At 37.0% G+C, this 15,656-nt stretch overlaps 1 protein-coding gene across 1 annotated transcript in view; it reads right to left on the reverse strand.

The window, feature by feature from the left end:
• Window positions 1-855: 855 nt before the first annotated feature.
• LOC112659662 (uncharacterized) overlaps window positions 856-15,656 on the reverse strand; it is a gene marked incomplete at its 3' end in the record, with an annotated part of 258,850 nt that continues 244,049 nt past the window's right edge. The window contains exon 14 of the mRNA XM_049106032.1: window positions 856-981. Coding sequence (XP_048961989.1) covers window positions 856-981 — 126 coding nt within the window. The remainder of the gene's footprint in view (window positions 982-15,656) is intronic.

The raw sequence follows: 15,656 nt of genomic DNA on the forward strand, positions 1-15,656 counted from the left end.
GGAGTTTTCACAATGCAGGATTTTTTAGGATCCATCTACCTTCTGATAGTTCATTGTCCATTTGTGATCATAAATCCTACTCCAAACCTTCAGATTGAAAGAGAAAAAAGCAAGGAGTTAAAAAAAAAAAAAAAAAAAAGACACTATAAGAACTGAAAGAGAAGTATGTTAATTTGATCCCTTTAGAAAGAGTTGAGGTATACGCAGAGACCCCATATCTGAGCCAGCCATTTTAGGGTTGGTTGTTATCTTAAAACACAAAATATATGTTCTGCAAGCCAACTAATTTGAGGGACTTTATTTTTTATGATTTAATTTTTTTTCATTTTTTTCTTAAAGTTCCTTCTTTTAAAACATTAAATTTAAAAAAATAAAATAAAAAAATAAAACATTAAATTTTTCAGCTAAATAAAAAGGGAAAGGGATTTACTAGAGTTAGTTATATCATGTTCTATCCATTTTCCTTATTCCCTAAGAATGAAAGTATCACTTATAAAAGAAAGTCAAAAATGGTATCCTACCACTCTTCAGATTCTGCAGTAGCCCAGTGTCGTTCTAAACTAACAAAGATTGGCAGGATTCTGTGCTTCCATAAAATGTATTTAGGATTATTATGACTTCTAACTGTTGTTTTCAGTACTGGTTATTGAGTTCTAGTAAAGTACATATTATAAGGCAGTAGATGGAAAAGAAAGTTGCACTACTCTCGTGTGATTTGCAGGCCACCATGGGGCTTTAAGAAAACAAGAACAAAGTAGAACTTGGTGGCTCCTACTTAGTTGATACACTCACATACAGCCCAGTTATATATTTAATCAGTAGGAAAAAAATTACCTTTTTATTTTAATGGATTCTTTTCATTTCTCTTGATTTAATATCAAAAGAGTCTTCTGGTATACTGTCCAGTTCACTCATCTGCTCCTGAATCGCCATGACCATTTCAGTGGGGATAAACCTTAGGCCACTGATATCACCAAACACCTGAAAAGTGGTGGTAAAATGGCACATATTAATCTCCCATGTTTCAAAGAAATATTTAGGTGGAATGAACAAATGCTGTGATTTTTCCTTACCTCTGCCTCAAGATTACAGCTTGGAAATCCCCTGAAATGCCATATGGTAACTGAACTCCACAGTTTAACAGAAGTTTACAATTTAGGTATCATAGTTTGGTTTCACTTCTGACTTGCTATTCGTACTCATCATATAACACACCAAAAAAATTAAATCTGTATAACATTTACTAGTACAGAACACATTAGCAATTCAAACACATTTGGAAAGTGAATTATCCTAATTCTATGGAAACCAAAAATGTGAAAATCAAATACAAGACTGTATCTTTCTTCTTCTTCTTCTTCTTCTTCTTCTTCTTCTTCTTCTTCTTCTTCTTCTTCTTCGTCTTCTTCCTCTGCCTTTAATAACTTTTGTGTGATGAAATGGATCCAACACAAAACTGTTTTCAAATGGGGGAAAACACAGGACAGCATTCCTTTTAGTAGGAACTCATTGTCCCTAGAGAAACTTTCTGTATATACAAGACTAATTATCACTGAGCACAACTAGCAACCATGCCAACATCCTGTTTCACTTGTCACACACAGTTTGGGTTTATTCCTGGGTTGTTTATAATAATCCTCAATTTCACTGACTTCATATGTCTCTCCCACATCTTGAAGGTATCTAGCATTTCCAGGCATTCTGCTGAATGACTGTTTTCCCTAGAACTTATGACCTCTTTAACTGAAGGCTATCTTGGTTAGAAAGGCAGGGAGCCACAGCTACATCTACATTGCCTAAATGAATGCATTTCTCTGGATAGCAAAGAGGACATCTGCTTATTTGACAAACTCCTCTTCTGGTTCCAGAAGCCATTTTTTCTTTCTAGAATTACTCTTCCATCTCCTAATGGGGCTATAAATCATATAGCAAGCCAATCAGAAAGCCTTTTTCCAGAAATGGACAAATAAATGGGTACAGATGGGATAAAAGCCTTGAGCTATATGTTACCATATGCAAAAGACAGTATCAAGAATGCAGCCAAAATAGATGAAAATATGGGAGAGAAAAGAGAGAGATTTGATAACATCCTTTGAACTCCCGAATTCAGCCATTCCATTAGACTATCTACTGTAATTCCCAATTATGTGCATCAACAAATACCTTTTGTGATTCGGCAGAAATAGATGTTTGACATATACAACTACATGAGTTAAGAAAAATAAGTATCTTTGGACACCTTGATTTTTCCTGTCTTGTGGACTCTCTCTTGCAGACCTTCTTCGAGTCCACTTCCCCCATTGAGATCTAAAATTTTGTGATTCTTTTCCATTATTTGCTTCTTTGTCACTCTTCTTAACCATCTGTTATATTTATTCCTTATTATACCTCTTTCTTTCCACTTTTTCTGCATATGATCTTTAAAAACCTGAATTTCCTGGGTAATGTTCATGCCACAACAGCACCTATTTAGATGCCACACTTTCTTTCTTTGCAAGACTATCTAAAAATGCAGTAAGAATCACCATTTGAGAGCTTCATCCAGTCCATGTCTCTTGAGATATCTTCCCTTTTAGATCTTCAAATGGTGGATCATGCCAGTTGTCCTCAGAACTTTTGGAATGCACATTCCTAATGTCAATTTGGAAGTCACTCAGCCTCTACCAGCATTAGGAATAACAACCACAAGGTCAAGTTCTCTTAAGTTTCTCATCATTTACAATATTTTCTTTGTGGCTGAGAATTAGATTCAGAGAAACAACCTCAATCATCACTTTGTCTTCTAAGAAATGAATTATTGGGACTTCTTATTCAGTAGCGTGTCTCCATTCATAAGAATTCCTCAAAGAGTTCAGAGTGTGTGGGTAAGAAGGGACATGCGTGTAGGAGATATTTTGTTGGCTGGAGATTTGAGGAACTCCTCCAGTTATTATTTGGACCAATTACCCAGAATAATCTCTCTCTCCTGCTGCTCACCAGCAGAGCCATTGATTAGAAGCAGGTAGCCTTCTGGCTCACACTGGTCCTTCTCATGTGGTCCTATAATTTTAAGAATCCTCTTTGTACTCATCAAGGCTGTCACCATGAAGTATTCAAATTTACCTCTTTAAAATGATTTGGAGATATATATCCAGGTCATTTATTATATATATGTATAATCTCAAATTAACAAATATGCTTTGGCCTGAGAGGGTTGGGAAAAGGGAAATAAGAAAATAACTAACCTTAAATCTATTGCTACAGAAATGTGTTTGTTGTCACTTCTGAGTTAACCGTTGTATATAGGACACGTCTCTTTCCAATTACTGCAATGTGACTATAAAAAATAATCTTAGAGGCACCTGAGTGGCTTAGTCAGTTAAGCATCTGCCTTGGGTTTAGGTCATGATCTCAGGGTCTTGGGATCAAGCCCTGCATTGGACTGCCTGCTGAGCAGGGAGTCTGCTTGTCCCCTACACTTCTTTTACCCTTCCCCATGCTCGTTCGCTCTCTCTCTCTCTCTCTCTGATAAATAAATAAAATCCTTATTAAAAAATGATCTTAGAATATTTTTAATTTCTATCAATCTATGTAGTCATTTATCTCAAATGTTTGTGCGAGAACAATAAACTGATAATATAATCCCACTTACTTTATGAGTTTCATCGATTACTGGGAAGAAATGTTGCTAGAAAATAGATTACAAACAAGTATAATCTCATGCAAATTTATATGGGAATTTGCCACACTTTGAAAATAAACAAAAAAACTACTTAGTCGTGTAGCATTTTTCGGAGGCAGAAAGTGATCCTGAACTGTAATACTCAAGTGCTATTGTTGGGCAAACTTTTCAATCACTACAGATGTGGCTACGTATTTGTTCATCTTGGAGGGCAATTGGGATACATATATCCATATATATTCACTTGTCCACACATATATAACACATGCATAAATATATAGCAAATATACACATAAATGTCTATCTTTTTAAATTGTCATATTCTTTGGCCTAGTGATTCCACTATCAGAATCTAGCTTTAAAAGATAATACAGAGGGACGCCTGGTTGGGCCTTTGTCTTCAGTTCAGGGCATGATCCCGGAGTTCCTGGATCAAGTCCTACATCAGGCTCCCTGCATGGAGCCTGCTTCTCCCTCTGCCTATGTCTCTGCCTCTCTCTTTGTGTGTCTCTCATAAATGAATAAATAAAGTCTTAAAAAAAAAAGGTAATTCAAAACATCAATGAAAATGGCGGAGTAAGGAATTCCATATTCAACACCTTCAAAAAAAACAACAAAACGACATGAGCAAAAACTCTCACAATCAACTTTTTGGTATGAAAACAAGTTCCAGCAAATCATGCAGCTGAGGTTGAAGCCATTAGGGACTTGACTTGCCAATCAGGACCCCACCTATTTTTAGAAATGTATGAGGTGAATGAGTAGAGTTCAAGCATGGGATATTTGAGTGCCATTGCCAAGCAGCATAACTGGCAGAGGATTTCTGCAGAGGCAGACAAGGATCTTTCAGGCTCCATGGAGCTGGTGATGCCCATGGCTGTGCAGACAATAGCACATGTGAGTTCCTTCTGTCTTGTGTTTGAAACATGCCTGGCCCTCTGTGGTATCAAAAGGTCCCCGAATTTCTTAGAAATCATAGGGATAAAACAGGCCTTAAGAAAGAGATAATGAATTGTCTGCTAATAAGGGTAGATAGCTCTTCAGGTGTCTAACTGGGAAAATGAAGTCAAGTTTATTGACCATTTACCTGGTAGAATGGGTCATACCTAGCTGCCAAAAAACGCACCTGAGAGCCCATTATATATATAGTAAGAAGATGAAGAATAATAAACTGGACACAACATTCCAGGTGGATTTTGATTTAATTTGCCCCTTACCACAGGATTCATGTATGCATAGCACTAATTCACTGACCGCAGCAACACAGCAGGATTTGGAGGCTTAGTTAAACCCATTATAGTTCTGTAATGAAATAGAATTTTTTTCTCAATGGAATTCAGATTGCTACACCTGAAGTATAGCAATCTGGACTAGGGATAAAGAGTCTATTAAAATTCTATTACAACTGTAGGCTTCAAAAATAGAACCAGAAATAATACAACACTCTGTGTAAGTAATAGATTGAATCAACATTGTTTTACAGAAAGGGCGTTTTGCATTTTGAAGAAGTAGAGTGTTGATGTGAATTTCCTCCAGCAGTTAAATAAAGGCTGACAATGGGATTTATTCTCTGAGATTTAGTGGTGATGGGGCGCTGGTAGTGGTGACCCCGTTGATCATCACAGCTGTGAAAATTATAAGCCAAAGCACATGGTCCTTTCAGTTTTGCAAAAGTGTACTTTACTTGGTTGTAAAATATGCAATGTTCTTAGGATTAAATATCTGAATATTGCTTCTGAAGGAGCAGGTGTCACCTTAAATCTAAAGTCTAGTTTGTTTACTGGCTGTATTTTATATCCTTTAGAAAATGACACAAAATGGCAATAAAATCATTGTAAGTATTCTACAGGGGAATATAAATGCCCTTTGGTTACAGTGTACATACCTTTATACATAATTCCAGTTTATTTTCCCTGGAATTATGTTAAATATGTAAAAAGCCTTTTCTCATAAAAGTAAAAATGCTAGATGTTTCCAAGTTGTAATTTAGCATTAGTGTCAAAATTGCTTCAGAAAATAAGCTACTGTTACTATTTCAAGTGTCATTCAGCATACTATATGCGATTTTGCACATAAAATAAGCTTATATGATTTTATATCAGTGTTTAGAAAATGTGGGATTAAAAATAATTTATTGGATACAAATATGTAAATGTAATTGACACTATGAACTGTTTTTTTTACATCGTTTTCGAATATTACCATCAAACAATTGTTTCATGGAATTACAAAAAAATCTCCCCCATACGCTAAACAGAAGAAACCATTATACTTCTATATCCATGCATTCTTAGAAATAAAAAATCAGTACATCTCCAGATAGTTCTTAGGTAAATATGGATACAACTACAAAATGCATCAAAATATTTCCATGACTTTTCTAAATATAGATATAAGGAAAAATAGTTATGTTGACTTTTTATCGAGGTTTTTTTTTTTTTCATGAGTGAATTATCTTGGACTTTTTGGGAAATTAGTATTATATTAGCCTTATCAATTGGAGTCAAGATAAAAATCACTGATTAGTAGTATGGCATATTCTGAAAATGCTTCTCTCAAGCTCTGATTTTGTTTGCATGGATTTAAAATGTATTTTCAGTGCAAAAGCTCAAAATTTTTCCCAATATATAGTAACTTCAGATTAATAAATAAAGATTTATCACATTTTTCACACTTCACATTTCACCTTTCAAGATATGGTTGCTAAAATCCAATTGAATAGTGGACAAAAATATTTGGAAGTAAAAGTGAACATATTTTTATGAAAGATAAAATCAATCTTTATCAACTGTGCAATAAAAATGTAATTATTTCCCTCTCTAATGTTTATGTTAGACATTTAACCAATAAGTTTAGTTGTCAAGGCTTATTTTTAACATGGCTTCTTTATACTTAATATATGTTTTAAAACATTTCCTATGACTTTGAATCCTGGAAAATATTTTTCTCCAGTATGTCAGATATATGTATTATTTCTAATAGATGTATGAATATAATAATACAATAATTCTTTTCTTTAACTTTCATAAATTCTAATTGAAGATTCAAAGGAAATCTAAGATGCTGAAAATAATTTTACATGTAAGTATTATCAAAGTATGCATCTTATAACTCTTTTTCTTTATACACAAATAAAAAGTATGAGATCTATAAAAACCAGAAATTATTAATGAATGACTGTCTCAAATTACTAATATAAATAAAATGCAGGGAGAAATAATATTTTATAAGTTAAGGTAATAGTGGTTACTTCAGAAAAGACCTTAGAATCTCTAAAATGTTTCTAAATGTCATATCTCAGTACACAATAAATAGAATCAAACAGTTCTTCATGATTTTCTATGGAAAACAAGCCCAGTTACACTAACATTAATTTAGTCACTAAAAGTTAATGTCTTGACCTTATTATTGAACAGCTACATTTCCTGAGAATGTGTCTGAAATCTGCTGTATTTATCTAAAAATTATAGTGTCCTAATCGTGAGAAAATTTCTATTTTTCTCTCTTATAGGTTACCGATAATAGACATATTATATATGCCAATTATATATATTATATACAATATATATAAATGATAAATTTAGCCTGAGGTGAGAATTGTCTAGCTTAGTTTTGTGAAAAGCAAACTGTCTCATAGCAAATTATACTGACCTAATTATTATGGACAAATAAAATCACTTATTTTGAGATATACATATGGGAATAATAATTTTGTCACATAATTTTTCAAATAATATGATTCATATATATATACATATATTTAAAAGATTAGCAAATATGCCTATGTAAGACTTTTTATGGTAATAGGACAGAAAATGTCTTGTAAGTGACATTATATTCTAATATTAGTCTGACTGTTGAATTCCTCTTTGCTTTTATATTCTGATTCCTTTTTAATGTTTCTTATAATGGGGTCTAAGTTTTAGATACAACAGAATGATGACTCTTTATAGTTTACTAAAATAGCCAACCATTCTTAGTGGGGAAAAAAAGGCAAAATAGTATTAGGACTCCATTTTTTAAAAAAATTAAACGAAGTGGAGACTGTTAAATTTGAATTTGAAAACTAGAAATAAAGGGCATTGGCATACTGACATTTTTTAACAATATTTTATGCAAAGCCATAACTGTTGCTATTACTATTTCACTTTAATGTGTATTTTCAATATTGCACATAAGCAGATGTGTCCAAAGGACTCACTGCATCTTTCTATACAGGTGTTGTGCAAAAAATGTAAAATGGTCCAAATTTAGGGAATGAAAACATGACTTTCTCTCATTTGCATGAGCAAATTAGTTTTAATATCTTCTTTAAGTGAATCTACACAATAAAAAAAATAAACAAATGTTTTTTTTCCTTCCCATATGTAATGATTTTCAACAAAAGAAAAACTTGGATGGTAGAAATCCCTCCCACCCCAGAAAATGAAAGCTATCATCAATTTATATGTTTAATGAATACATTTCAGGGGCCCCAATTTCCTATATTTTCCTATTGATTTCTCTTCCACATTAGTGTGCACATTTCTCTCTCACACACTATACTGACGATTGGTCACTGTAATAGGTGAATGGGGGGATTCTGAAATTCAGTAGTTTTTCCTGAAATGTACTAAAATAGAAGAGTTAAAATTGAAGTCTCAGTTATTTGTATGATGTTCCCCTGCAACTCACTGATTCATGAACCAAATGTGGTTTCCCCCATCCTGCTTATTCCAAGCATCTGTGGATTTGCAGGGGACAGTCAGCTTCACCTGTTGTCTTCTCATTGAGCCCAATAAAGGTGAGGCTGGGTCTCTCAAGACCTGCTCTTTGCACTATATGGTCATTAAATTCAGTGAGTGGAAGAAAAGCTCAGAGCTGAGTAAAACCCATCTAATAACAAAATTGTGTTCCCATTTTTATTTTTTGCCTTTCTTCTCCTGCTGCTTTCTATCAGCAGAGCACTTAACAATCACTAATTGGTTAATATGTTATTTAGGCAAGTATTAATATTCTCATTTTGCAGACGAGGAATCAGGCTTCCTGCTGTGTATCTTCTGGCCCTGGGTAAGGAGCTCTTCAGATGAGAGATTCAAAGTAGGTGAGCCTGTTCTCCTGAGGCCCAGACACTTGCCTGGAGCCGCTCAGCTGGGTCTCACAGAGCCTCTGAGATCACTGAGTTCCTGACTCCCACATCTCCGCTCAGACCACCAGGCGACACTGCCTCTAATGACAAAAAACCCTTTTCCCATTCCACCCCAACCAATGCTCCAAGGACTTTCTTAATTGCGATGGATACCCTGGGATCGGGAAGCTTATTTGTGACTTGATGAATCTGCTCTAGTCTTGCCTGGGTTTCTAGGTTTTGTAGCACTAAAACTTTAAAGCGACTCTGTTCAAACACACACACACACACACACACACACACACAAGATATCCTACCTGTGGAGCAGAGATGAGGCACTGCTCTCCAAAAGTCTATGGAATCACAGAGCTCGGAGGGGCTAATATAAAACAGAATTACAGAGAAGTGCTCACCGCAAGACAGACCAATGATGACCTCGACAAGTGCAGAGGGGACCTTACTTGTTAAAGCAAAATATGTAGGATATAATAAGAGCCATGTCATTAGGGTGACAGGCCTGGATGGAAAAAGAAAACGATGAACACAAATCCATAGGAGAGATCCTTTGTAATATAACTTCTATTTCAGACTCACGAAATCTGACCTCTTTAGAATAGAACTCATTCTGTTCAAAAACATGGCTTTCCATAGAAATAAATCTTGAAGATAATTTGTTCAAACCCACATTGCTAGGGCTTTATCAAGACCAAAAAAAAAATGGTTAATATATGACCTATATTTCATATCCGGTTAAAGAGAGGCTTCAAGATCACTCTTGTCACGGGTGAAAGCTGTATTAAATGCAAAAGGAATTTAGATAACTGGATATCCTATTTAAAAAACACCATAAAACCTTTGAGAATAGTGTTCAGGTTATAAGGCTGAAGCAAAACTTCATCCATTTTTATTTTATTTTATTTTTTTTTGCCATGGCTATTATGTAAATAAATTAGGCTCAGACACAATTACCTGTTTCTTCTCCTGTCAGACTATCCACTCAAACTGTGGCTCGGATCTCACAGGTATCTTTAAGTGAGTGTTCTAAGTAATATCCAAAGTATAAGTTCCATCAATTCACATAATGTGATACATTCCATGTCTGCTTCCCTGGCCATGTTGGCATGAAATCACTTAACAGTGGCACAATATTAATTGGAAAGAAATCTCCATCGTAATCGAAAGGATGTCGTGGTGCCGAATTACCATATAGAACAAGTTGGCATCTATAAAGTCAATGCAATTTAATAGATTTCCTAGAGCATCAATAATGCACTTAGCACAGCCATAGGGAGCTCCAGGATAGAAGTTAACTTCCAAGTAGGTAACTACTTATAAACCACAATTTAAAAAATCAAATAGATTTTTCATTAATCCAAAAAAACATAATCTACCCGAGTGTTGATATTTGAAATTTCTTTTCAATGCATACATCTTTGGGGAAGAAATGCACTAACTTCATTTCTCACTGAAGTTACAAAAGACCAGTCTCGAACACCCCCCAGGTTCAGGTTTTATAGCTCTAAAGGCCAATAATACACCTGGAAGTCCCTGGTAAGGGTCAGGAGAGAGAGAGAAAGGAGACCAGGATGACTATTGAGTAGCTAGAAAGAAAATTTGTCTAATCTTCAAGTTGCTCTAGAATTTGTACTCTTTTACAGTTCCTGCCCTTTAGGAGACTAAATTTCATACTAGTAATATGTTTCGAGGGGCTAAATAAAATCTGGTACTGGTGATAAGTGGTAGAGATGGTGTAAGGGGATAAGTCTGTTTGAAATGGCTCTCAGTAGATTTCATGGACCAAAAGCAGGGAATGTAAAACATGAAGCAATAAGCAGGTAGTGTCTAGATGCAGTCCCACATGAAAGCAGGACCTCGTGTAAACATTTGCTGGGATCTGCAAAAAAGGGAAAGCTGGTTTAGTATTTGCTAGAATCTCTGTTGGACACGGTTTCAGAAGTGCTGACGTGTACTTCCATCACCATATCATTACCACCACATAATGCAGTAGTGGTGAAAACACAGGCAGAGAGTCAGATGGCCCCTTGAGCCCAATTCCCTCACCATTCAAGACTCCCAGAGGGGTTTTATTTTTTAGTCTAATGTTACCATTAGTACCTGGGGAGAAAAAAAAAAAAAAAAAAGGTGTGCGAGTTGAATGAATTTAACGTTGCATGATCCATAATGCTTTGTCATCTTTATTGCACCTTCTTTTATAAAAAGAGCTAAAAGTACTTTGCCAACATGATCCCATTAATCTGCCCCAAATCTCTATAAGGCAGGCAGTCTAAGTCTTCATAACCCAGTTTTACAGATAAGAATGTCGGCAGAGAGGAGTGGGAAGGGAGTAAGGCAAGGTTCTGGGGCAAACGCAGAGGTGAGTGAATCAGAGGGCCCTGAGGATTGCTCTGTGCCTGGGAACAGGCCACCTCATGTCAGGGCTTCCCACTCAGGTCTCAAGGTTGGCAAGCTGCCACAAGATGTTTTGTAGCAGAAGCAGAGACACCCCTGGTGTTCTGGCTTCTTCAGGTCTTTCAGTGCATGGTATATGCACATAATTAAGCACAGGTGCCTGTGCAAACAAAAACAACAACAACAACAAAACTGAAAAACAAACAAACAAAAACAACAACAACAATTCAGCCGTGACAGTTTTTCTCTGGAGATTTCTAAAGCAAATGTCTCTGAAGTCCAAAAAGGGAGCATATGCCAAAGTACTTATAGCAACCCTTGACCCAAATTCTCAAGGAATTCCAACAGATACAATCAGAATCTCCTCCATCTGTTGCTCTGCTGCAATATACACAATTCCATCATTTCACCACTCAATAAGGGATCCCGGAGGTGAAGTACTGGAGAATCTGTCTGGCACATCTGGGATTTTCCCAGGAGAGCGTCTCTGTGAGTCGCTCAAGTACCCAAATGCTGTCTGGGTAGGGATGGTAGAGAGGAGAAGCTCCCTATCTGCAACACTGATCTCTAAGCCATTGGAAATTTCCTCAAGGTTCTATTAAAAGGAATAGGACCGACTATGTCCTCATTTATGAGGACAGACTTTCATCAACTTTCTAGCAAAAAACACAATGGCAAAAGTCCATACGGAAAGGGTGAAATATCCTGCAAATTCTTACAAATTAATATTGTGCCCCTGTGATGTGGTCATGCCAACATCACCAGGGGAGCAGTCATGAAATATATCTAGATTTTCCTCCTCCTCCACCCTTTATTTCTACCATCTAATGGGAAATAACATTCTTTCAGACTTTAGAATTCAACAACACTGAGGCAAATAGGACTGAGCCTCAGGTTTCAACGGGCCATGATATTTGGGTTTGAAGAATATGGTGCAACATGAGAGATCCCTATTTTAAACTAAACTCAGCTCACCTAAAGACTCCGGCCTTTTAAGAGAAAGCATGGCCTCAAGATCTTTGCTAAGCACCCCTTTAACATTTTTAAAGATTTAAGGATGGGGACTTTATTTTTTAAGATTTTTCTTATAGAGGGCCCGGGTGGCTCAGCGGTTTAGCTCCGCCTTCAGCCCAGGGCCTGATCCTGGAGACCCAGGATCAAGTCCCATGTCAGGCTCCCTGCACGGAGCCTGCTTCTCCCTCAGCCTGTGTCTCTTCCTCTCTCTCTCTCTCTGTGTGTCTCTCATGGATAAATAAATAAAATCTTTAAAAAAAAAAAAAGATTTTTCTTATGGAAAAAGTATTAAATGCTACCATCTTGTTCATTTTGTGTGAGATCATTTGAGCAAGGGACTGCAAACTTTCCTGAGGCATTGAAGTGTGTCCGTGGATTTAGAGAATTCTTCATCAATCTGCTGATGTTTACAAATGTTAACTGAGTTAAAGTTCTCATAGGCTGAATCCTGAATCATTTCACTTGATTTGTTTCCTGTCTCCCTGCCACAAAGCTATCTGCAGAAACAATTTACTTCTTACATAACACCTTTATTTCTTTAGGAGTGCTCACTTTGGCAGCACATATATTTCTTTAGGAAAACACTCAAATGTATCTTCAAGTCTATTATGGTATTAGAGACATTAATTATACAATATGCTTACAAAGTCATTTTGAAGCCTTTGAAATCAAGTATAAACACACACACACATATACACTCATGCACTACAACATACACAGCACTTGCATTAGAATATGGTCAAAAAATAATAATAATAAAATAAAATATGTTCAGATGCACATACCTCAACAATAGCACCACTGGGGAGTCGGAGAAAATGGCGGTATAGCTCTTGGAACCCACTGGGATAAACGGTACATATAGACACATGAGAAGTAACATCTCCTGGACCAAGCGCAGACACAGAAATTTTATTTTGCTGTTGGAGGTCACAGCTGGAGATTCTGGACTTGACGCCATGGTTTTCCCAGATATAATCGCACACTGCCACCTAGTGAGACACAGAGCCCCCCCCCCCCAAACCCCCCCAGCCCCAGAAAAGAAGAGAAAAAAGTTAATTAACTTCTGGCATGAGCATAACCAATTTTAAATGATTTTACAATAAATCTGAAAGTCTCTGCCATCTGCAATGCCTGTACTCCATTCCATGCATATTTTTATGACATATATCTAAATAGTGAAGATAGACAAATCCCCGGTGTGTGCTCCATAAAGTTAATTCTACACAGATGAAGCTGTAATTGGCTCCCATATTAACCCAAAGTAGGAAGATCAAGCAGGATGTGACAATGCACAATGTTGATTTAAAAAAAAAATGCTTATGGATGGTGTTATGAATGGGTGTTTGTGCTTTCTCATCCAAAAGAAATCCCTGCTCGTTTTCCTTGTTCTCACTGTGCTAAGTGCTAAGTCACTGGCATCATCAAAACAGTGGATGAGATAAATTAAAGATACATTTTGCTGTAGTTCACAGGACAGGACTTTTGCATATTTCGTACATTTATCTACTATTTTTCCTTCATAACAACTCCTACTTTTATACTTACTGGACTTTATTTCTGATAGGATTTCTCAGGTAACAATTCCATTTTCTGATACAATGTACCTGTGTGAGGCCTTCATTAATATTAAATGAATTATGAATAAATGGAAAAAACACCTTTATTGCTCGTTTAAAATATTAGTGATGAAGATTAGACTAAACCGCTCTAAAACTTGTTTGTGGCTGATAAACCTTCTGGTCTCCAGATATCTTTGTTATCATTTCCTACAACCACTGAGCTATAGAGATGCTTTCTACAATTTCCAATTTCCATATCTGCAGATGCCGGTAGTTTCAGAAGCAGATAGAGGAAAGTAGTCAATGGATTTCTTTCCTCACTGGCTGTTTCTGAGGCATGAAACATTTATCTGTTGTTGCAGAAAGTCCAGATCAAACATGTGCTCCAAAGTTAACTTCTCCGAAGATGATTTACAAATGCTTTAAACCCTCAGAAATATGGAAAGATTTAACAATATGAAAGAAAGTTCTGGCCAATTACTATTTACCCCAAGTCTATAATTGACAATAAACTCCCAAGATTCCAGCTAGTGATGTTTTTCTTTGAAAAAAAAAAAAAAAAGGCAAGATTGAAATCTGGATGAACAGGTACAGAAGTGGTAAATGTCTTGAAACAGTTTGAACGAGAGAAAAGATCAAGGTCTGTTATAATTAAAAACAGAAGTTTACTGAGGATCCATTCTATTTTCGGTTCCTGAGAAAATCTAAACATGCTTTGGGAACTAACACCCTAGCAGGAATTCACAGTAAGCAGACATTTAACTGAATACTCTACTCTGAGATGAGGACACAGAAGGAAACTTCCTGAGGACATGAGGTGTGAGTTGGGTCCCCAAGACCTCCCCAGGATTTCAGGAGGGATGAAAAGCACTAAAGATGTTTTTGGCAAAGGAGTCATAGTCCTAATGGCACTGCTTTGCAGAAGTGCACCTGGGTCAGAGGCCGATGAATGCTCCAGGGGACTGGATTGTACAGCAGGGGGTGTGAGGGCCGGGATGTGAGGCTGGAAACACCATCCAGAACTGCAAAGCTGCTGCCTGCTGTGCTAAGATATTTTGATCATTTGTAGGGGGTGGGGGAGCAAGAAGGTTTGAGCAGAAGAGGCTTGATTTGTATTATAGAGTAATAGAGCTGAAAGCGCCCTGGAGGGAGGGTAGACCAGAAGGATGAGAGATTGGAGCTCATCTGACCTGAAAGAGATGATGAGGCCTGGTGTTTGGGCAGCGGCAGTTGGATGGAGTCAGAGTGCATGATTTCTTTTCCTGATACTGGACTCATCAGAGTTTGGTCACCAGGTAGATATGAGCTGTGAGTGAAAAAGGCACCTCAAAGGTGGACAAGCATGAGACCCCGCTGGCCAGTGATGCCCCTGAAATGCACTACGGTGAGCAAGCAGGCAGTGCAGGTTTGGGGAGCGACAACAGTTCATTGAACATATATCTCAAGGAGGAAATCACTAAACTGGGGCATGACTGTGATAGCAGCTGCAAATATAAATCAACTTTTATAATTAATCCTTAATCTGCATAGTGGCCTGCTGAGGATGTTAAGCAACACCACACATCCCCAGGTAAAATCAGGAGATGAATGAGGACAGGCTGCCCTTCGGACCCCTCAAAAAGTCTGCGAGGGATCAGAACAGAGGCCTCGTTGCTCTCCACTGTGTGCACACAGCTCCAGGCCGGGTATTACATATGTCTCTCCTTCTCTTCTTTAAAGGCAGCCCATTCACTGATGTTTTCCAGCCTCTGGATTCAAAGATTAAGCTTCAGAAAAAGCAGAATAAAATAAATGAGTTGGGAACAAGCATGCCATGTCCCGGAGAACCAGACAGTCTCTGCTCGTCTCACGAAGTAGTGTTGAAAAGGCAGTTAGATTGGAGCCCCGATAGACGAGAGCCTCT

This window comes from Canis lupus, chromosome 35 (assembly GCF_003254725.2).
Source record: "Canis lupus dingo isolate Sandy chromosome 35, ASM325472v2, whole genome shotgun sequence".
Taxonomy (NCBI): domain Eukaryota; kingdom Metazoa; phylum Chordata; class Mammalia; order Carnivora; family Canidae; genus Canis; species Canis lupus.